This window comes from Meles meles, chromosome 16 (assembly GCF_922984935.1).
Source record: "Meles meles chromosome 16, mMelMel3.1 paternal haplotype, whole genome shotgun sequence".
Taxonomy (NCBI): Eukaryota; Metazoa; Chordata; class Mammalia; order Carnivora; family Mustelidae; genus Meles; species Meles meles.
In genome coordinates, this window is record NC_060081.1 from 57,221,816 (window position 1) to 57,244,986 (window position 23,171).

The following is a 23,171-nucleotide window of genomic DNA, read 5'->3' on the forward strand; positions in this document are numbered from 1 at the left end:
CCCAATTCTGGCCACCAGGCCCCGAGCCCGTCCCCAGTGGCCACCCGCTAATTAGCCAGGCGGCTTCTGCTTGCTCAGTGGCTGCTGTGCATAATTCTCCTAGGAAAGGCCGAGCTTGCAGGAGCAGGAAAGGTAATTGCTAATTTGCACGAGAGGAGACAAAGGGGACAAAGGCACCCGTGGCTGCCCCGCACAGCCTGAGCTGGTCTCACATTCATGACCCGGGGCTACCCACCGACCACCACTCACCACCCACCATGACAGGCTCCCTGGATGCGTCTGTCCACAGAACACATCCAGACAGCCCCCGGCCAGTGCAGGTCACGGGGCCAAGCCCCGGAAGAGCAGAAGAGAGCATGTACGTGCCTCCCCCCAACCCCCGTCCTCTTTTCAAGCTCAGTGATTTCAGAACGAGTGACCCCTGTCAGGGTTCTGTCACTCTCTGGGCACCCTGTCCTGCTGCCCACCAAACCTTCCAGCAGCTTGAGGGGGATACTGCGCTCAGCCCCATTTCCAGGTGAGAAAACCAATGCCCTGGGCGCAGAGGGGACTGCCCTCAGTCACCTCGCTGGAAGCTTGAGGCAGCCAGGACCCGCACTGCTCTGCGCTCCAGGCTGAGACTTTCCAGTCCCCATCTCACATTTTGCTGAAGAACCCGAGGGCTAGAGGCTATGTTACATCAAGAGTATGGGCTTTGGGGTCTCAACTCTGTCCTCACGGCCTGTGAGCTTCAGGATATCACCTCAGGACAGGCCTCAGTTTCTTTGTCTAGAAAATGGGTCTAGAAACCCCTGAGTTGTGTGGGCACTAAGGAAAGGCACTGGGGCCTTACAGGTGCTCACCATAGCTGGGTTCCCTGACTGCGCCTTCCCAGGGTCACGCGATATGCCAGGGGCCGGGGCAGGGTGGGGCTCGAACCCGGGTCCCGGACCCCAGGTGACAAGGGAGGAGGCCACAGCAACTGAGGACCAGAGCCTGATGGGTTGGGTCTGCTGTCAAGGGCTAGGCGGCCAGCCTGCAGCCAGGAAGTGGGCCGGGGGAAAGAAGGGGCCGCCTGCACAAAGCCTGCCTGCCGGTGCCCTGCTGAGCTGTGACCCACTCCCCAGGAGGACCGCTGAAGCTGGAGCTAGGTCAGGCAGACCCGGTCCTAAACCGGCCCTCCCGTGCCAGCAGGGCACGCACTCTCCTCGGCTCAGCTTCCTCATTCATGATGCTCCCCAACCCCAACCAGAGCTGTCCTGAGGCTCAGAGGCTGATCAGGACGGGTAAGGCGCCAGGGCGGGCTCTGGGGAGACCAGTCTGGGCACCCAGCCCTCCCTGCCCAGCAAGGCCAGACACCGGATGGACAAACAGGCCGAGTGGACAATCACATGAGCTCAGACCTCTTCCTCTTCTTGAGGACCCCAACACTCCGCCTGCCTGTGGCCTGAGCTTCCCCACGCTTTGGGCCTTTCAACATCCTTACAACAGACCTCCTGACCCACCAAGCCAGGCCTTACAAAACCTGCTCCAGGACCACAAATCTCAAAGTTACTACTATTTCACGGTGTCAATGATAAGCATTCACGTGTCTGTGCGTGCTCACGGAGGGCAGGGGCGGCAGGTTCTAGACAACCTCCACTCCCCCAGATCCCCAAGGTACCCCAAGCTAGGAGGCCCACATCTTAGCCTTCTAGTGGCCCCGCTGCACGATGACCCTGGTCAAGTCACTCACTCTCTCCAGGCCTCAGTTTATCCCTTTGTAAGTTGGGGTTATTATTTCTGCCCCCCTTCCTCATGGAGTTCCTAGAAGATTCAAGTGATATGACAGATTCCAACAACTGTGAAAATAATTCAAAGTCATATAAATGTTAAGTGCTGGTTTTAGCACTTACTGAGCTCCTCCTACAGGCAGGCACAGAGCTGGGCACTTAAACAATGCTTTCTGGCATGTTACCTGAATCCCACCCCAACACCCCTATCAGACAAGCATTACATCTCCATTCTGTAGATGAGGACACTTGCCTAAGGTCCTGTAGCCAGAAAATGCTGGGGCCAGGATCTGAACCCAGGATCATCTGAGAGTCAGCCACATGGAGTAAGGAGTGAAGACAATGGTGTACTCTGTTCCAAGCCCCCATGGGTCTTAAAATCCACCCTCCAGGTTGAACAAATAGGTATCAGGGCCCCTTCAGGCACCACTAACTCTCACTGGGATTGGCTGTGAGGACTCAGAGTAATTTCGTTCTGGGTCCTAAGGTCCCCAGGGATAAACTGTGGTCTTTTGGTTCCCAAATACAAGGTGTGGGGGAAGCCAGGGACACTGGTCTCCTTGCTGTTCCTTAAACCCACCAGACATACTCCTGCCTCAGGGCCTTTGCACTTAGTGTTCCCTCTACCTGGAATGCTTTTCCCCCAGATACCTGCATAACTTGTTCCATACCTCCTTCAAGGCTTTGCTTAAAATGTCACCTACTCAGTGAGGCCCTTTCTGACACCCTGATTAAAATTCCAATACCTCCCTCCCCAGCACCTCTGATTCCCTTAACTCTGCTTGATTTTTCTCTAGAGCACTTAGCAGCATCTGACAAGCTGGGGCCCTCTCCTCGTTTATTATGTAGTATTGGCCCCCACCCCAATGTAGGCTCTCTGAGAGCAGAGATTTCCATCTGTGTCTCCAGAGCACAGCACAGTGCCTGGCAGAGTGGCTGCTCCAGAGGTATTTGGACAACAGGGTAACACTGAGGCTCAGAGAGGGACAGCACTGGGCCCAGGCCACACAGGGAGCACAGAAGTGGTACTTGTGCCCAGGCCTTCTGCTCCCAGCGCTCACCTTCTGTCTCCTCACTTTGGGCATGGGATTGGCTCAGATTTGCTCGCACGGGGGTACAGAGGCATGGGAGTCAGCCCGGAGTGGCAGAAGAAAAACCCCTCCCCTGGGGCTTATGTAGGGGAAGCAGCAAGTGGGGTATGTACCGTGAGTCCATCCAGGAGCCCCAGGCTCCCTCCCTGCCCCCTCCCCATCTCAGGTCCCAGGCACAGAACCCAGAATAGAACCTTTGTTTCCTTCTCGTCTCCTGATTTGTGGAATGGAGTCTCCACCTGGAAACTTCAACTTCTACAGTGAAGGTCCGGTTCCTTGCCTCTCCGGTGGCCTCTCTGGGGGACAGTTCTCCCTTTTCCCAGATGAGGTGCTAGGGGCAGAGGAACGAGGGCACCATTTGCTTAAACTTGCTGGAGCCAAACCAGATCTTAAGCCCCACTCAGGAAAGTCACGCTCGGGCACCTTCACCTGGACTGGGTCTGGTGCTAGGAGCTGGGTGCTGGGTGCTGGGTCTAGGTCCAGGATGCTGGCTGCGGCTAAGGGAGGGAGCTGCCTGCTGGAAGTGGCAGGTGGCCACAGCTGAGGGCACCTGCTGGTCAGCCAGCCTGCCTGGTCTTGCATCTGGGTGTCGCCCTTGGCTCTCAGTGGGCCCCAGGCGAGTTGCATAAGCCCCATGCCTCACGGGGCTGTTTCAGGAGGCCAGCGTGCGAACACACAGGAAGCCTTGGGAGCAGGCTGGCGCCTGGGGACACAAAATACAGACGCGCCAACACATCTGCAAGCACACGGTCCCCTTCTCATCCTCATCACAATTCTCCCCACTGTCACCACAACTGCACCGTCCCCAGCATGACCAGTGCTGCCACCGTCCCTCGGTCCTACAGCATCCAGGCCCCAGGATGCAGCCAGAGCTCTGGCAGGACAGAAGCCAGGTCTGTGGGGGCTCGCCTCTGTACCCCGAAGGCTCTCCCCAGGTTGGTGAATGAATACGTGAGCGAACGAGTACATGGACAGTGACCTGGCTTTTACAGAGACCGAAGCAGCTGACGCAAGAAGGAGGAGACAGACCCAGTCCTTTGGCCCCTCTCCGGGGGCTCTGCCTTCTTTCTGTAGCTTCTGCTCCCATGTGGGCTACTGTCCACCCCTGGGCCTGAGCCCCCAGTCTCCACTCGGCACACACCAGACCAGATTTGGCTCCCAAATGCCTCCCTCCCCACGGTCCCCTGCTCTGCCATACTCAATAGCTCCCGCTGCCTGACATCTGGCCTTCCGGAACCCCATTAAGGGACTGGCCACCGAGCTACGTCTCCCAGCCCCCACCTGGGCTTCTCAGCATAGCCAGGAGCGAGCCCAAATGTCCCTGGGACCACCTGCCGACCCTGCCAGCCTCCTCCGGCTCCCTAGGCTGTGGGACTGGGTGGCGCCTCAGACAGTCCTGGACGGGACCCTGACCGTTGAGCCGGCGCTCAGGTCAGCCTCCCAACAGCCCTGTCCTTCCATTCTGCAGAGGAGGAAACGGAGGCACAAGAAGTAGAATTAAAACATTTGAGACGCTTGTTTAAAGAACATTTACGGAGTGCTGATAGGGCACTAAGCGCTAAAAACACAACAGTGAGCAAGACAGCTACTGTCCCCGTCCTCACGGAGCCCAAGAGGAACATGCACGCAGATACAGCGCAGGTCAGACGGTAACAAAGGCTCTGGGTGGCTCAGTCGGTTGAGCGCTGACTCCTGATTTCAGCTCCGGTCCTGATCTCAGGGTGGTGAGATCCACCTGCACTGGGCTCCACACTCAGCAGGGAGTCTGCTGGACTAGCTCCCCTGCTGCCCCTCCTCCCTCGTGCCCCCCAACCCCTCCATGCTCGTGCTCTTTCTCTAATAAATAAATTAAAATCTTTAAAAAAAAAAACAAAACAGTCTCCAGGGGCGCCTGGGTGGCTCAGTCCATCAAGCTCAGGTCCTTCGGCTCAGGTCATGATCCCAGGGTCCTAGGATGGAGTCCTGCATCGGGCTCCCTGCTCAGTGGGGCGTCTGCTTCTCCCTGCCACTCCCCCTGCTTGTGCTCTCTCCACCAAATAAATAAATAAAATCTTTAAAAAAAAATGAATGAATGAATGAATGAATGAATAAATAAAAAGGCTCAAAAGTTAGGGGAAGGGGCTGAGAACATAGGATTGAAAACCATTTTGAGGGGCGCCTGAGTGGCTCAGTGGGTTAAAGCCTCTGCCTTCAGCTCGGGTCATGATCTCAGGGTCCTGGGATCGAGTCCCGCATCGGGCTCTCTGCGCAGCGGGGAACCTGCTTCCTCCTCTTTCTCTCTCTCTCTGCCTGCCTCTCTGCCTACTTGTGATCTCTCTCTGTCAAATAAATAAATAAAAATCTTTAAAAAAAAATGAATGAATGAATGAATGAATAAATAAAAAGGCTCAAAAGTTAGGGGAAGGGGCTGAGAACATAGGATTGAAAACCATTTTGAGGGGCGCCTGAGTGGCTCAGTGGGTTAAAGCCTCTGCCTTCAGCTCAGGTCATGATCCCAGGGTCCTGGGATCGAGCACCACATCAGGCTCTCTGCTCGGCGGGGAGCCTGCTTCCCTCTCTCTCTCTCTCTCTGCCTGCCTCTCTGCCTACTTGTAATCTCTGTCTGTCAAATAAATAAATAAATAATCTTTAAAAAAAAAAAAAAGAAAGAAAGAAAATCACTTTGAAAAGGCAGTCAGAGGGCACCTGGGTGGCTCAGTGGGTTAAGCCGCTGCCTTCGGCTCAGGTCATGATCTCAGGGTCCTGGGATCGAGTCCAGCATCGGGCTCTCTGCTCAGCGGAGAGCCTGCTTCCCTTCCTCTCTCTCTGCCTGCCTCTCTGTGATTTCTCTCTGTCAAATAAATAAAATCTTAAAAAAAAAAAAAAAAGAAAAGGCAGTCAGGGGGCACCTGGGTAGCTTAGTTGGTTAAGCATCTGCCTTCGGATCAGGCCATGATCTTGGGGTCCTGGGATGGAGCCCTGCGTGGGACTCCCTGCTTAGCAGGGAATCTGCTTCTCTCTCTCCCTCTGCCCCTCCTGCCTGCTCGTTCTCTCTCTTTCTCTCTCTCTCTCAAATAAATAAATAAATAAAATCTATAAAAAAAAAAAAGAAAGAAAGAAAAAAGGGGTGCCTTTGTGGCTCAGTTGGTTAAGCAACTGCCTGCGGCTCGGGTCATGATCTTGGGGTCCTAGGATGGAGCCCCATCGGTCTTCCTGCTCAGCGGAGAGTCTGCTTTTCCCTGTTACTCTCCCTCTGTTCTCTCTCTCAAATAAATAAATAAAATCCTTAAAAAAGAAAAAGAAAGAAAGAAAGGGCAGTCATGAAGGGCCTCCCTGAGGAGGTGACATTGTATCAGGGCCCAGTGAGGGCTGGGGGAGCAGCCTGGAGGACAGTGTGGCTGAAGGTAATGAGCAGGAGTCCAGAAGGTGGAGACAGGGGCCAGAGCAGGGCCTTGTGCGCCTTGGTGCTGATGGGGACCCACAACGAGGTTTAGGGCAGAGAGAGAACACGGTCAGGTTTGCCTTTTTAATACAGCAGTTTGGCTGCTGTGTGAAGAGGGAGGAAGTAGGAAGAAGGACAATGGGCTTTCGCTGGGGAGGAGATGACAAAAACTGGGGTGGCGGGCAGAAAAGGCCCAGCGCTCCTCACACTCCTCAGAGCTTACTTCCCCAGGAAAGAGGGACCCAGGGGAGCCAGACATGGTCCGCACAGCCAGCTTGGGCACGCCAGGCAGAAGCAACCCTATTAATCTCAGTAAGCCTGGCACAACAGGGACAGGGGCCTGGCTGCCAGAGCTGACCAGCTGGACAGCAAGTCGGGCCCCAGGCTGTCCCCAGCCCCCCCCCCCCCCCGGGCCATGCGGCTACCTGAGGCCCCCAGCTCTGGGAGGGCGAAGATCAAGTCCATCCTGTTCACCGCTCCCAGCACATAGTAAGTGCTTAGTAAATCTCAGTGGCGTGCCTGCACAGGACCTGATACAAAGCAGGTGCCAACGCATTGGCTGAATGAGTCCGTGAATGAATGGATGGCCCGCAGCCCTGAGCAATTTGCTGGGCGTTCTCAGATTAGTCTGGGGGGCCTTAAAATAACTGCAGCTGCTGCGGACCACAGCTTCACCCTGAGCCAGGCCCCCGGCTCAGCCTCTTAAGCTGCATCCTACATGCCCCCACAGCAGGTTCTACTGCTATGCCCATTTTACAGAAGAGGAAACTGAGGCCCAGGGAGGTTAATTAACTTCCCCCAAGGTCACTTAGCTACTAAGCAGCAGAGCTAGGATTTGAACCCAGGGCCGTGTACCTCCTAAGCTGGATCTTATAAATGGCAGCAACCTCTTAGCTGTAAGATCCCCTGAAGGCAGGGACCTGCACGTGGGGTCCCCCACAAACAACCCCAATGCTCTGTCACACCTGCGGTGTCATCTTGGCCCCTCACCACCGCCTGGGCCACCATCCTGATAAGGAAACCAAGGCGAGGAGCTGGGAACTTTTTCAGTAATGGCAGGGCTGAGAAGGCTCAGAAGTAGCAGAGGAGGGCTTCGAGGCCCCACCTTCGCAGCCTGGACAAGGGCTGTCTCCACAGCTCACCTCACTTCACATCCCCAGCACAGGAGTGGCAGATCGAGTCCCTGCACCTCCAGTCCTGGACAAGGCAGTGGCTAATCCTTGAGGGCCAGTCGGCGTCAGAACCCCCCCCACAAACACACATCGGGGGCCTGGTCTGAAGACCCAGGGCCGCTGGACTGACCTCTCACCTCTGCCTCTTGCCTCAACCGACAGAAGCCCGGAAAACCAAGCTTCAGGCCCCGCAAGGGAAGCTGGGTGTTTAAATCTCACGGACGGGGTGCATGGGCACGCGCGCGCAGCAGAGCCCAGCAAAGCGGCAGCCACAGCGGCGACCGTCACAGCGACCGTCCCTGCCTGTGGAGCACTCAGCCCTGGGCTCGCTTCTGCTGGAAGCAAGGCCACAGTTGAGAGAAACAGGCCCTAATACCACCCCTGGTTTAGATGTAGAAACTCAGACACAGAGATGTGGGGTAAGCTGTCCAAGTCTGCGAGTACATAGGGGATTCAGGGTTCAAACCCAGGCAGCCCAGCTCAGAGCCAAGGGTATCCGGCCTGACACCTAAGGGGCTGGACCTCCCCTAGCTGGAGGGCGACAGGGTGGGCTGGTCACTGTTCACCCCCTTGCTGGCTGCTGTTTTGTTGCTGTTGCTTGAAGTCTTGTGTGTGCATTACCTTGAAAAATAAACTTCACTTGGGCTCCTTTGTCCACCCTTTCCCCTGTCCTGGGAGCTCCCAGCCCTTCATCTCCCACTTCTTGGCTCATTTCCTTATAAGAGCCGCCCTCCTCCCTGTCAGGTCCTCCTCAGTCCTCATGGTACCCTCTCCTTGCCTTGACGCCCCTCAGGGCCACCCGGAATAAGCACCGGCCACCTGCTTCCTCCCGGGGCTGCTGGCGGCCGGCAGCTGGCTGTGACCTTGGCGGTGAGCTCTGCCCTGCCTCGTGCTGGTGGGCGTGGGGCTCCCCCTGCCTCAGCTGGAGTGCAGCATGCTGGCTGTCCCCACTGGCTGTGAGGCCCCACACCGCCACGTGGCCCTCCCTGAACCAAAGAATCCCTTGGTGACCCCGAGGGTCAACCAACCCTCCCCGGAGATCCCGTCTGCACCTTAGTAGTGCGTCCCAGGGTCCACACGCTCTGCGGGAGAGACTCATGCCCGTCTCTCCGTGCCGGGAAGAAGCACGTATGGACCAAGTGTGCGTGGTACCACAGGGGGACCCCGGGATCTGACACCTGCTGTCGGGATGAGGGGGGCTAGAGGGAGCCAAGGACATGACACTTCCCACTGCGCAGGCCCAAGTCCCTGCTCTGCCTCTTATTAGCTGTGTGGCCTCAGGCATCTTACCCAACCTATCCGAGCCTCGACATCCTTGTCAGCAAGACGAGGATTGCAAAGATAGCTGAGTTTGAACCATCGCAAGGAGTCACAGGCATAAAGTGCTTGGCGGTGTCCGGGTTTTCATAATTAACCCCCAAATACTGGCTGGCTCATGACTGTCACTGGTTTTGCTCAGTAGCAGGCAGTCGCTGCTTACTTTATGGACTTCAGATTATCCCAGCATCCTAAAAGGGTGCGGGGAGGACTCCCCATTTTACAGATGTGGAAGTGGAGGCTCAGAGAGGAGGTGGAGAGGTGTCCGAGGTCCCACAGCTGGATGGTCAGGCAGGATTTAAATGCAGGGCTCTCTGGCCCAGGGAGCATGCCCACTCTTAGCCCCAAAATGGGCAGCCTGGCCCTGGGCAGCCCACTGCCCCCCCACCTCCCTGAGCGCCAACTTCTGACTGGACCAGTGGGATTTCCGTCCTCTACTTCCCACCTGCTTCAGCTCGAGGTGCCTTCCCTCTGCCCCGGCTTCTATCAGGGCCTTCTCTCATCCAGACCTAGGGCTGGGGGTCTGCCCATCCCCGGGGGCAAGCCAGCTGACCACCCCTCCTGCCGGAAGTCTCCCCTTCCAGTTTCCCTGCACATGCTCCCGCTGCCCTCACTCCATTCCAGCTCTGGCTACTGCCGCTCCTGCCCCTCTCCGCATCCCCTGGCCCCTTCCCAGGCCCCAGATCTGAGGGCTAACTGCCACTTGCCATGCTGCAGGCACAAGAGACAAAAGCTCCTGGTTCCTGGGCCAACCACCTGATGTGGAACCTCTCTTCACCTTCCCACAGCAGCCCTGTGAGATGCATGATACCACTGGCCCCATTTTACAGAGGAGGAAACTGAGGCTCCAAGAGGGGAAGCGACTTGTTTTAAGGTCATCGGGCTAGTGAGTCACAGTGTTCCGCTCGAACCTGGGGCTGGTCTGTGCTCCGGAGCCCAGCCCGGTGGCACTGCTCCACACGGCCTCATCACAGACTCGAGGGTTACTGGTTCAATCCCAACCAGAATCGTCATTATAGACCACTTTCATGGAAGGCTTTGCAAAGCCTACACCCTGCTATGGCTGCCACCATACCATACCATACCATGTAGTTTACAAGTCAGATGTCCGTGAAGCCACAGCTGGCATTGCCCCCGTTTTATGGATGAGACAACTGAGGCTCAGAGAGGGGAACTGACTTGCCCAAGACTGCACAGCAATAAATGGCAGAGCCTGGACTCTGCTTCCACATTCCCCATTCCTCCTCTGACATCCCCCATTCAACATAAACCCCTTTGTCCCCAGCCGGCTCCTGTCCCAGCTCCAGATCTCCCAGAGAAGCCCCATCCCCCATGGGGCTTCCCATCAGGAACTCTCTGAGCTGCACCCCCTTTATTTCCCCCTCGGCCCAGGCTTTCCTGTTGCCCCACAAAGTGCTTCTTAGCCACTCTTGGGAGGATGACGGCTATCTGGTTTGGGGATCTTTGCAGTGGAGAGAGGGGTCAGCAGTCTCTACTCTGAGTCCTGCCTGTCAGGCTTGATTTCAGGGCATCGTCCCAGCTACCCCACAGGGTGTGGGTTATCACCACTGACACACAAGGGGTTCAGGGATCAGAGCAGGCAAGCCATTTGCCCAGAACCAGAAGCTGGTGGCGGAACTGGGGTCCAAATGCAGGCCTGTTGTTGGCCATGTTACTCTCCTGTCTTCCCTAGTTTTGCTTTACCAAAAGTGATAAGCCACTATTGAGGCATTTCAGAAGATTCTCTCTCTTGGTTTTCCGATCAAACCTGCTGGGGAGGAATAATCAGCAGACCCATTTTTCAGATGAAGAAACTGTGCCACGAAGTGCCGACTTAGGCGCTTACGTAGGCTGTGCCTTGGTTTGCTAACCTGTAGAATGGGGTCATAACAGTCTCCTCCAAGGGTGGCTGAGGGCTGCACAGGATCATGGAAGCCAGGGGCTCTTGAAGACACGCCCTCAGGACACTCGAGATCAGGCCTGAGTGCACTTTTCTCCACCCGCCCGCATCCAGTCAGGGCCTGGCCTGCCAAAGGAAGGGCCCCATGTCTCCTTGAACATTTCCTCAGCCCAGGGATGCCGGGATGCCGAGAAAACGATGAGTCATCCACCCAAGCATAGGCCTCCCAGGAGCCTGCAGTCGGGTCCCAGCCTGGGCGCGGAAGGTTCCAAGCTGGGGAGCAGGCCCCGTGGACACGATGACTCCCAAGCTGGCCCCACGGAGCCCAGAGTCACCACAGCCCCCTACTGCCACATGCTACTGGCCTTAAGGCCAGATCTTAGACTCCACACACAGGCCCCTGCCCCTGTCCCCCAGATCTGTACATCTGTCCACGTTCCTGGTGTCCTAACCTCCCCTCCTTCCACCCAAGAAAACTGGGCCAACCCTGACCCTCGAACATCATCCTCCCTCCTCCTCCTGTCACCTACGCCCAGTCCCTTGTCCTACGAGGGAAGCAGCCAATCTTCTTTCTCCCAGGCTAGCCTTCTCTCTCGGCACCTCGCAGAGGTCTCACCTTTATGGAATACGTCTTTCTCTTGCCCAGTGCTCTAGGGTTCATTCTAGAACCCAAATCTGACCTTCTCTCCCTCCACTAAAAACCCTCCTGTGGACTCCTTGCTTTCCCTTATGATGACACAAGGAGATAAGGACACACTAGTTCCTCTGCCTGGCTTTCCAGATCCTTCTCTTCCATCTGGCCCCAAGCGATTTCACCAGCTCATCCTCTCAGGACCGCACAGTGGTTTTCAAGCTGATTTACCCGTCCCCACCCCATCTGAAATGTTCTGCAGAACACACTTCCTCGGGAAAGCGGCCCCAGTCACCATCACAGAGTCTGCGCTAACCTGTGAAAACCTGTCCCACTTCCAAGCTCCTGCTCACATTCCCACTCCCTGGAATGAGCTTCCCCATGCTTTGCTCTTGCTGAAAAATTTGGCTGAGTCCTCAAGGTCCAGCTCAAATGTCGTCTTCCTGAGGACTCCCTGGACACAGCTGGGCAGGAGGAATGGTCTAGTCCCAAACCCTGGGACTCCCAAAGCCCTCCGAGTACAGAAGTGAATGGGCAGTTCTCAGACTCTAGCTCTGGGGCATCTGCTGCCCCCCACAGTGGGGAGTCCCTTTGGGGCAGCAGTTAGTCTCTGTCCTGTGGACACAGCAGTGAACAAAACAGACTGGTTTGCCTTGGCAGAGCCCACCATCATATGGGGAGGCAGGTACCAAACTTATAAACTAAAAACCATCCATAATGTCAGGGGGAGGTAAGAGCTAGAGAAAAAAATTAAATAGAAGGGGGTAGTGAGAAGAGTCCAAGGGACTTAAAATGGTCCCGACTGGGTGATCCAGGGGGACTTCTCTGCGATGGTGACATTTGAGCAAAGATGCAAAAGAGAAGAACCAGCCGCACAGAGATCTAGGGAAACAGCCTGGGGAAACAACCAGTGCAAGGGCCCTGGGGCAGAGTTGTGTTTGGTAGTTTTTAGAATGGCAACGAGGTCAGTATGGCTGAGACCAAGTGGGCAAGGGGAGAGTAGAGTGAGGTGAAGGCAGCAGGCAGCTGGGGCAGATCATACCTGGCTGTGGAGGCTTCAAAAAAGACCAGCTCTTGCCTTGAGTGAGACAGGAATCTTGGAGAGTTCTGAGCAGAGGCAGGGGAGAATCTGGTTTGTCTTCTGCAGTTTTCTCTGGAGTGTGGGTTGGAAGGGATTACAGGGGAGCCAGAGTGGGCACAGTGGGGTAGCTGGAGGGGGTGAAGGTGGTGAGAAGGTGAAATCTGAGATGTATTTTCAAGGTCAAAACAACAGTATCTGCACACAGTTGGTTGAGGACGAGGAGCTATAAGAGAAGCATTAACATGACTCCTAGGCGTGGCCGAGCAGGGGCAGGATGGGGCTGCCGGGATGGGGATGGGGGAGAGCAAATGAGGGGCGAGTCACCTGCCTGTTACACCCAGCTCTGGTGCTCTCTGGGAACTTGAGCGAGACCCCGCCATTCTCAGCCTCAGTTTCCCCCCCTTCCTGGCTGGCCTAGAGGACCGGATGCTGAGGGAGTGGATGACTTTGAGGGAGAGAACAGGCCCCACCTCCCAGCTGCTCTGTCTCCGCACCCCTGCAGACTGCCCAGGTCAGGTTGGGATCTGGAGCTGCAGGAGAAATGAGGGGGAAAGACGGGGGGGGGGGGCGGTTGGGGCATCTGTCTCCCACCAGGCTGGGTCTTAGGCAGGTAAAGGGCTTCCTTGAACTCTGAGAAGCTTTTGTGGGGTGTCCCAGATGAGGGGACCCCATAGGCCCGGGGTGGGGAGGTGCAGAGAGCTAAGGCACCCGTGGGCCCCACCTCCACGCCCTGTGGCTGAGAGGGTCAACAAGCCATGGAACCCAAGCCTGGCCACTTCCTCACTGTGGGGCTCGGACGGGTTCCCTGGCCTCCCTGATGCCAAGTCCTCATCCACCACACAGAATCCAGGGCGATTAAATGAAATAAAGTCTGGTGTGTGGCAGGGGCTAGAAAACACAGGAGACAGGCTCAGGCCCCTGACTAGGGAAGGTTGTCATTACAGTGGCCTAACTGTATTCCAAGGTCCTGGAGCCCAGAATTCGAGTTCCTGGCCAGATACCGGAGCAGGGGTGGGGATGGGGGGTTAGAAGGGAGAAGGCCTCCAGGATGCCCATCCTACTACCTTTCTACCTGCGGGACTCCTACAGGCCTTGGCAGAGTTCCTAGCTTCACCTCTCTAGCGCCCCTCCTGGACCTCCAGGACCTGGCACAGCACCAGGAAGGGATTCAGAGGCAGGAGGGACCCAAAGGGCATTCCTGTGTAATAAGGAGGGAAACTGAGGCTCGAAGCAGGGCAGAAGCCAAGCAGGGCAGAGAGACCCTGAGCTTCTAAGTCCCCAGCTCTGGAGGCTTGTGCCACACCCATGCCCTCACTGAGCCCCTTCTGGTGTTCCGCGCAATTCATTGCAACACCACCCAGCCCCTAATGGCACCGGGGACACACAAATGACTCCAACACAATCTCTAGGGAATCAGTAGTTCCTGCCCACTAGCTACGTGACAGGAACTTGGCTGCATGCTTTCTTTCCACGGGCCCATTTAATATCCACCATGGCTCTCATCACCATCCCCATTCTCTGGATCAACAGACTGAGGCTCAGTGAGATCACAGAGCAGCTAACATTTCCTAGGACTTGCACGTTCTTCAGGCTCTACATTGCTTAACGCCTTAATCTTCACACCAATGCAATGAGGGAGACAGAATGATCAGCTACATTTTACAGATGAACCAACTAAAGTCGAACCGGTGAAAGGGCAGAGCTGGTATTTGAGCCCAGGGCCCCACAGCTAGAGACCCCCAGCCCTTCCCCTCCCCTGTGTGTCAGGGCGGGCCAGGGGCAGGGAGTGGACTCAGGAGTCCTCGTTCTGACGAGTTGCCCACTGTGACAGGCCCTCACCCAGCTCTCTTCTGCTCCCTGTCCTGTTTAGGGGCCTGGGGTCCAGACCTGGCTTTGATACAAGTCAGGAGACAGAACCCCACTTCATGCGGATAAGATCTTTTTACAGGCACAGGCACACGGTAGGTGACTCAGAAGCGGTCACTGTGGTGATGCTTGGAGAAAAGCAGGAAACATTCAGGAAGTGAGAGTGGAGCTCTTCCAGCTTGCCAAACCTCCTGGTGATGGGGCTTCAAGCCCATTTTCCAGATGAGGAAAGTAAGACCCGAAAGGTCAGGCAGGATACTTGCCCGAGGTCACATGGCAAGGAAGTGGTGGAGTTGGGCTCTGTCGGTCATGACCCCCTCGCTTCAAGTTCAGAGCCCTCTCTTCCAGAAGGGCACGCCCCCCACCCCACCCCACCCCCGCCATGGTGCTTGGCTTCAGGGGCTGGGTTGGCTTCCCTGCTCAGAGGGCAGGGAGTGGAGGAGGAAGAAGAGGAGGAAGGCTGGAAACAAAGAGGTGCCTCGGACATTGTCATGGGGATGGGGACAGGGATAGACACGGCACCTCTTCTCACACCCACTCCCTCCCTGCCACGTCCTTCCTTCCCGCAGCAGTGGAGGCTCTGGGGGGCAGCTCCGGCTGGGGTGGCAGCTGGGGCCGCCTCTGTGATGACGAAGGACACCCCTGCCAGCCCTGCACTGCCAGACTGCTGGGGTTTCTTCAAGAGGATCTGGAACATGTGTGCCTGCACACACGCACGCTCGTGGTCTTGCCAATGCCCACGCCCCAGGTGCTTGCACATCTGCCAGCGCAAACGCCCGCAGTCACACATGTCCACTGGCCTGTAGTCTCCCCTTCACCTGTACACACGCGCGTGCACACACGCACTGCCCCAGGCGCACGAGCATCCCCAGCCCGCACATGGACAAGACATGCACACTCACACCCACACAGTCACACTGCTGCACGCACACACACACACACAGCCCCCTCGTGCACACACATGCTCTAGCCCATGGGCACACGCGCTCGTGCACAATACTCCACCAACCCCGCAATCTCTAAGGTTGGAGAAGCCCAAGCTTTCCTGAGGCTGAGTCAGGCTCTGGACATTGTCCCCAGCCACAAACTGCCCACCGCCCCCCTTAGTCTTCCCCACAGCATTTTTAGGGTCCTGCATGGGCCTCCTGTCTTTCAGGCACCCCAGGACAAGAAGGCAGTCTTGGGGGATTTGCCAGGTTTTACCCAAGGAAGAAGGTATGCTGTCCCCACGCCCAGCGGAGAGTGACCTAGGACCTGGAGGGGAGGCCCCGGGAAGGCAGAGTCTAATGCTCCAGCATCACGCAGGCTCTGAAACACAGCCCCTAGAGTGCCCAAGACCACATTCACCCAAATCGCTGAGGCTTAATTGTCAAAACAGTCCACTCCTGCCACTCAGGAGAAATCCAAATGGGGACCCTGCCAGATGTCACTGTCAGGCTTCTCCTCAAAAGTCCCCCGGGGACAATGGAGGTCTTCTCCCTTCTTCTCGCCCCTTACCCATTCTCGAGAGCCCCAGTTAAGTCCCCAGATGCCTCATGCGGAGCCAGTCCTGCCTCCAGCTCCGGCCTGTGATCCCAGACATCCCGAGCAGAGGGATTCTTGTAAACTAATTCAGACTAAGGTGTAATAGACTGAAACCTTGTCACGAAGGACCTACGCTTTCCAAGGGATCGGGCCACGAGACCCCTCAGATAGGGTCAGAACGGAGACGTGTACAAGCAGTAGCCAAGCTCACAGCCTGCCCCTGTCAGCAGTGAGGCCTAGTACCACACCTTGCTAAGCCTCAGTTTACTCATCTGGAGGGGAGCGCAAATAGCAGCATTGACCTCTGGGGGATGGCGAGAATCTGACGAGTCGATGTGTGTCAGCCCCTCGGTACCGGGACAGGCACACGGTAGGTGACTCAGAAGCTGTCACTGTGGTGATAACTTGGAGGAAAGCAGGAAACATTGAGGAACTCAAGCGAAGGTCACAGCATACATTACCGGGCTAAGTCAGAGGCCGTTTCCCGCCCAGACCAGTGGCCGCAGGTGCCAAAGGTTTTACACAAAAGCTCTGGGGAGAAAGAGCGAAGACTGAGAAAATGCTCTCTGCTAAATGAACGTTGTCTGCAAACTGGGAAAAGACCACCATTAGTCAATTTGGCCAGCGGAACACCTGGGGTCCGGCTCGCAAAAGCCTAATGTTGACAGTGGGGTTTGGCAAGCTGGTGTTTCCCCTCGGGGAATGGGGCTCTGATGGGGGGATTCACAGCCTGTGATGGGCCCATGATGCCCACAGTGGAGCACAGAAACCCGTATTCCAGTCCCAGCTCCCTGCCAACGGAAAGCACCTCTCTCGAGGCCTCGGTCTTCCCACCCGGAAGATGGTCGATTTGAGCCGAGAACATCTATCTCCAAGGAGGTCCTGGGACTTGACAGATGGCGCGGGGCCCCGCCCCAGCCATAACCTGTGGCCCTTGCAGGCCCCGGAGGGGACAGCCCCACTCGAAGAGACCAGAGGAAAAGGAAAGAGGTTGGTTCACTTTGTGGCCGACGCTGGAGCGGAATCCGAGGGTCTTGCCTCCAAGCCGTTTGCTTCCCCTGCGTGGCATCGCACGGAGGCCAGAGCAGGCCAAACACAAGAAATAATAAATCCTAACCAGGCTTTGCCCAGTCAGGAGGCCCCGGCTGGCTCTTGTCATAAAAAGATCTTATCCCCATGAGCACCCCATGCCGCGGGTGGAGGACTCCGCCCTCCTCCCCTCAGCCCTCAGCCCTCAGCCCTCCGCCTCCACTTCTATTTCCTGTGACAACCTGCAGACTGGAGACCAACTTGCCTCTCCCCCACGCCCAGGCTCCGCTCGACCCCCGCCCCGCCCCCGCCCGGGCCCCAGCTGCAGGAGGCCCCGGCAGAGTGTAATTCCCCGCGCCCTCCTCTCCGCCCTGGGCCCGTCCGGACAGATTAAGCCTTTGTCACACACACCCAGAAAAGCACAGGGCCAGATGGGACGGGACAAGTGGTGTCAGATCATCGACCCGCGGCCGGCGGCGGCCGGGACTAGGGAAGGGCCCAACCACAGCACTGCATATGGCTGTGGGAGGAGGCAAGGGGGCCCAGAGAGGGGGCAGCCAGAGAACATGGAAGAGAGATGACACACCATGGCCACCCTTGGGTCGGCACACCGAGCGGGGGACCCTGGTTCAGCCGCTGGATGGCTCAACACCCACAGCCCCTCTTCCCTGAATTTTTTTTTTTTTTTTTTTTTTTTTTTTTTTGCTGCTCGCCCTCCCTTGGGGGCTCCGAGGGCTTTATCACATCCTTAGCTAGGCACGCCTCCCCCACCAGCTGGGTGCCCAGGAGCAGGCAGAGTCCCACCGGCCCCAGTGCCCCCCACACCCAACACAAGGCCTATGGGGGCCGAACAAGTGCCTGGGACAAAGATTTACAGCCTGATGACCTTCACGAAAACCCACCCAGGACAAAACTACAGGATGTCTCCCAACTGCCACCAGAGGCAATGGCAACTTTGTGTGTGTGTGTGTGTGTGCTCGCACACTCGGTGTGTAGGCCCATGAAGGCAGGGGGATGTCCTTTGCACCTTTCAAAGATGGTCCCATTCAGCCCCTCCCAGGAAGAGGCCATGGCTGGCCCAGAATTCCCAGCAGGATTTGTTCCTCTTAGATCAGTGGAAAGAAAAATGGAAATATAAAAATAATTACTGAGCCCCGGGAAGGTGCTCGGAGATGGGGATGGCAGGACTCGGGGCAGCTCCTGCGGCTGGCCCCAGTCGGCTGGGCGGGCGAGTGGCAGGTAACTAACGGGCTCTCTGGGGACCAGCAGGCCAGGCAGGAAGGCATGGGGAGCCAGAGAAGCAGGCTGTCGAAGGAGGGCACATCTGCTCTGTTGTGTTTGTCGTCCTCCTGGCAGCCTGGGCAGGGAGACCTGGGTCCCCTTTCTCTGCCTCCCAGGCAGGTGGTCCCTTGGGGAAGGCTTATTATTGGTCTGGGAGCCAGGGTGGAGGCTGGTGGGGGCCCTGATGCCAGGGACAGGTGAGGCAGGTCAGGAGGGGCCTCACGAAGGATCTGAAGGGACTGGCTGGGCTGGGAGGAGCTGGAGCCCAGGCCTAGCACCCAATTTCTACATGTGACCTGGATGGGTGTGTGTGTGTGTGTGTGTGTGTGTGTGTGTGTGTGAATGCTCATGCTTGCTCTGCCTTGACAGCAGCGTTGCTAAGAGGGTAAAGGGGCGGCCCATGATGCCTACTCCCTAGGGGACAGATGGACCCACACAGAACCGGTGAGCCAGCTGCCAAAACTGAGGGTCACCTGCCTCTCAACTTCAGTACAGGGTACAGTGGGGGATCCTGCTTCCTGCTATGGGGAAGGTGAACCAAGACTCTCAGCTCCCTGGGGAGGGATAACCAGGCTGGGGTAGGAGGTGCTAGCTGGCTTGGATGGCTGAGGGCACTGACCCAGGGGAGGGGGCACTGACCCAGGGGAGGGGGTACGGACCCAGTCAACCACCTGGTGGGTCACTGACCTCAAAAAAACAAAAAACAACAACAAAAAAACCCCCCACACTTAGACTGGGGACACTAGCCCAAGATGGGGGGGGAACCCAAGGGGGTATGGAACTGGCAGGGTGGGGAAGACTGACCTAAGCTGGGAAGAGGCAATGGCCCTTACTCCCCGTATGGGCAAGCGGGCACTGATTTGGGCTGGGGGAGGGGTCCCTGACTCTATCAGGGGAGGGGACAATGACCCACACTCCCCGGGTTGGGAGAGAGTACTGATTGGGGCTGGGGAGGGGGAATCCCTTACTCGCGCGGGGTGGGCCACTGCTCCAGCCTCGCCCTCCGGGAATCCGGCCCCGGCGCACCCCTTGGCCCGGCCCCATGCTCCGGGTCCGGCCGGAGGCGGCAGCGGCGCAGATGGGCTGCTGGCGGCCGCAGCGGCCGCGGCGCGGTTATCAGCGCTCCTCGCAGATGGGCCGCCCGCCCTCCGCGCTCACGGCTCCCCACTCCCCGCGGCCTGCAGCCCCGTCCCCTGGGCGCGGGGGGGAGGCGCCTCCGGATCCGCTCCCTGGCTCCCGCCTCCCTCCCTCGCGGCCCCCTCACCCCGCGGGCCCGGGCCCGGGCGGCCGCCGGAGGGGGAGGGGGAGGGGACAAGTGCACTTTTCGTAACGACCGAATCAATTGTGTGTGAAGAGCCCGCTCCGGCCGGGGACGGGGCTGAGCGCGGGGCGGGCGGGCCGGACGGGGGAGGAGCACGGAGGGGGGAGCGGGGGAGCGAGGGAGGGAGGGAGGCCGGCGCGGGGCGGCCCGGCTCGCTCGCTCGGGCCGGGCGAGGCCGGGGAGGGAGCGAGGGGGGGCAGGGAGGGAGGCCTGCCGGGCCGGGCCGGGCCGGGGGCTGAACGCACTAATGGAGGGTCTCCGCGACGGAAAGTTCAAAGCTCAGCAGCGCCCCGGGAGCAGCCGCCCCCCCCAGCCCCCACCCGCTGCAGAACAATGAGGTCCCGGCGGGGGAGCCGCGGGGCCCGCGCCGCACGCCCTCTCCAGGGCGCCCCGGGCCGGAGGGGACGCCCCCGCCCGGCCGCCCGCCTCCTCCCTCGCGGCGGCTGCGGTTCCCCGCCCCCTCCCTCACGCCACCCCGCCCGGACCGGGCCGGCCCCGGGGACGGGGGAGGGGAGGGGATGGATAGGTCAGGCCGCCCCCGTCCCGGGGAGGGGGGAGCTAGGGGCCCGGGGGGCGGAGGGGGCGCCCCACCCACCCGCGCGAGGCTGCTCCTGCGCCAGGCTGCGGCTGGGGCCGCCCCTCCCCGGGCCAGCCCCGGGTGGGGTCGGGGAGACAGTGCCGGGGCGGGCCCCCTCCCCTGGCGCTGGGGAGCCGAGTGGACTCCCCGTCCCGTAGCGGCCCCTGCCCCCCCTCCCGCGGCACCACCCTCCACACACACACAGACAAACACACACACAGACACACACACATACACACACACACACAACACACACATACACACACACACCGCCCAGCCGGCCCGGGGGCGGGAGCGCGAGGCGCCCGGGACAGGCAGCCCCGGGGCGGGCGGGGGGGAGGCTCAGGCTTCGGAGCAGCCGCCTGCTGGCTGGGGGAGGGGACGGGAGGACGGAACATGCTGGGGTGAGCTACCCGGGACAGCCCGCCCGGCACGGCCACAGCCCCGGCAGCGGCGCAGAGGGGGGCAGGGACGCCCCGAACCCGGAGCGCTGCCTGGGCGGGCCGGGGAGGGCGGGTGAGCAGGGACGCGTGCGCCTCAGGCGGGCCAGACCCACGGACAACCTCAGGGACACACGTTCGGACATACATCCACACCCCCACACCCCGCCCCCGCCCGCCCCGAGCCCAGCGGCGGGACCGGCCCGCGGCCGCCGCGCGCGCACTCACCGAGCCCGTCTTGACCGGCACATACACCACTTGGCCCATCTTGGGTTCCCGGCCGCTGCCCAGGCGGAAGCCCTTGGAGCGCACCCAGAACTGGAACTTGCCTTTCTCGCCGGCCGCCGGGCCGCTGCCCGCGCCGGTCCCGCCGCCGCCCTGCAGGACCTCGGCGATCCGCTGGTATTTGCTGCGTGTCACCGTCTTGGTTTTGGCCGAGTCGCCGTAGGTGCGCAGGCACCAGTCCCGGAACTGGCGGCCCAGCTCCGAGTCCCCGGGGCTGCGCTCGCGCTCCCAGCCCCCGCGCAGCAGCAGCGTCGGCTTCGGCATCCTCCCGCCGCGCCCGGCGCCCTCGGGGGCGGGCCGGCCGCCGGGCCGCCCGGTGCCGGGACTGGGCTGGGCTGGGCCGGGCCGGGGCGCGCCGCGGCCCGAGCTGTCCCGCGGTGTGGCTCCGGCGCGGCTGCTTGATGGGCACGGGCGGCGGCCGGACGCGCGGGGCTGCGGCGCGCTCTGTCCTGCTCGGGCGGCGGCAGCGGCGGCGTTGGCGGCGGCGGCTCCGGCTCGCCTCCTGCTCCGCCTCCTCCTCCCCCCCGGCCGGGATGCGGGAGCGATGGAGGCAGCTCCGGGCCCGGAGGTGCAGAGGGGGCGGGCCGCCCCGCGGGCGGCCGGGGGAGGCGGGAGGCGGGGAGCGGCTCCGGGCGCGGGGAGCGAGACCGAGCCTGGGCGCGGGCGGCGGCGGCGGCGGCTGTCAGCTCGCGCGGCTCATCCTGCTCCTGCTCAGGCTCCCGCTGCCGCTGCTCTTCCTCCTCCTCCTCCTCCCGCGCCCGCCTCCACCACGCCGCGGGATCCCACCTGTTAGAGCGTCGCAGCCTTCGCCGCCGTCCCCCCCCCCACCTCGCTCCCGCGCCCGCCCGCGGGACCCAGACCCCGCCCCGGGCCGGCCCCTGGGGGCGCGGGGGCCGCCGCGCCCGCAGCCGCCGAGAGGGCAGGAGCCGCAGGCGCGCAGTGCCCAGCCCAGGGACTGAGTTCCCTCCGGCCGGGCCTGGCCCCGAGGCTCGCAGGCCGCGCTGCGCCCGGACCCCGCGGTCTCGTAGGGAGCAGGGCGCAGACCCCGCCCGGCCACAGGCGTTCCGGCCTCCGCGGGCGGCCCCGACCGATTTTAGCCCCGCGCGGGCGGTACAGGGCAGGCGCCCTACCCTCCTTCCCGCAACTGGCCTCCTTTCTCCGGTGCGAGCCCAGCGCCAGAAGAGCAGCGTTCCCCTGGGAAACCCCAAACCGCCGCCTTTTGGGGGCCCAAACTTCCTTCCCTCTCCCCTCACCCCGAATTCCCCGAAGTTTGGCCGGCCTTGCTTCTGCCAGCCCCACTGCTCTGGGACAGCCCCAGGCCCCAGGGAAGTTGTCAACATTAGCCGTTAGCCTCATTCAGGCCAACCCCACCAAGGCTTCAGGCCACACTCAGCACACCCACAAGTTCATCTCAAGACACCCTGCCTTCATGGGTGCACCGAGACCCAGAATCTCTTGCTGAGTAAACTGAGGTGGCCCCCTACCCTCTTCCTCTCTGGGCAGGGCTGACCTTGGGTAGAGCTGGCCCCCTCCCCCTGAATGCAGTCATGAACATAAATAAAGGCACAGGCCGATTCCCTGGAATTTCTGCCCTCCTTTCCTAACTGGGCCTGAGGAATTACTTGGCTTCTCTCCTTAGTGTTCCCTGAGGCCCACCCCTATGTTCCCAGGCCACTCCTGCAGGCAAGTCCCCACTCAAAGCCCAGTCCCAGATTTTGACCAGGGCAGGGCCATTTCCTGTCTAGGAACCAGTGGCTACCCCGTCAAGGTCCCCCACTCCAAACCTACAGTATGCCGTGTCCTGGCATCTCAGAGGTAGTGGGTATTGGCCCATTTTGCAGATGAAGGCCTGGGGCCTGAAGAGGTAGCCTGACCTGCTCAAGGTCATGCAGGGAGGAGGGGAGGGTTTCAGCCCAGGGCTGTCTGTCTCCTGCTACCACATCACACAGGAAGTCTCTCCTTTGCCATCGCCCTGGGAGGAATCCCGACGCTGGATGTGCCTGCCTCACTTCTCCCAGTAGACAGACAGTTCCAGATGCTCAGGGCCCATGTCTGACTAATCCCTACGTGCCCAGGCCCTAGCACAGCACCAAGCACATAGTAGGTGCCAATAAAGGCTGAAAGAACCAAAGAGGTCTTTCAAGTCCCAACCTCGCTCTGCATTTCACATAGAAGATTTATTTTTAGATAATTTACATTTCCATGTTACTTTATATACACCAACAACTCCATAGTCGTTTTTCCTCTTCATCTTCCCAAGAACTCTTTTTGGTTCCAGGCTGGCATGCCCATTTTTTAGAGATGACCACTGGGGCTCAGAGAAGGGAAGGCACTGCCTAAAGGTCACCCAGCCCCAGAGGTGCAGGGGCTCCTGCATGATTCAGAAGCCTGTGCCTTGACTTTTCCAATATACCCCTTGACACTTAAGCCCACTGACTTCCTTCCTGAGAGGAAGAGTGCCCTGGCCCAGGAACGCTAATGGTC

At 59.5% G+C, this 23,171-nt stretch overlaps 1 protein-coding gene across 1 annotated transcript in view; it reads right to left on the reverse strand.

Annotated features, from left to right (window-relative positions):
- Window positions 1-20,966, reverse strand: part of NOL4L (nucleolar protein 4 like) — a 130,691-nt gene extending 109,725 nt beyond the window's left edge. The window contains exon 1 of the mRNA XM_045980606.1: window positions 20,631-20,966. Coding sequence (XP_045836562.1) covers window positions 20,631-20,951 — 321 coding nt within the window. The 5' untranslated portion in view covers window positions 20,952-20,966. The remainder of the gene's footprint in view (window positions 1-20,630) is intronic.
- Between the last annotated feature and the right edge of the window lie 2,205 nt (window positions 20,967-23,171).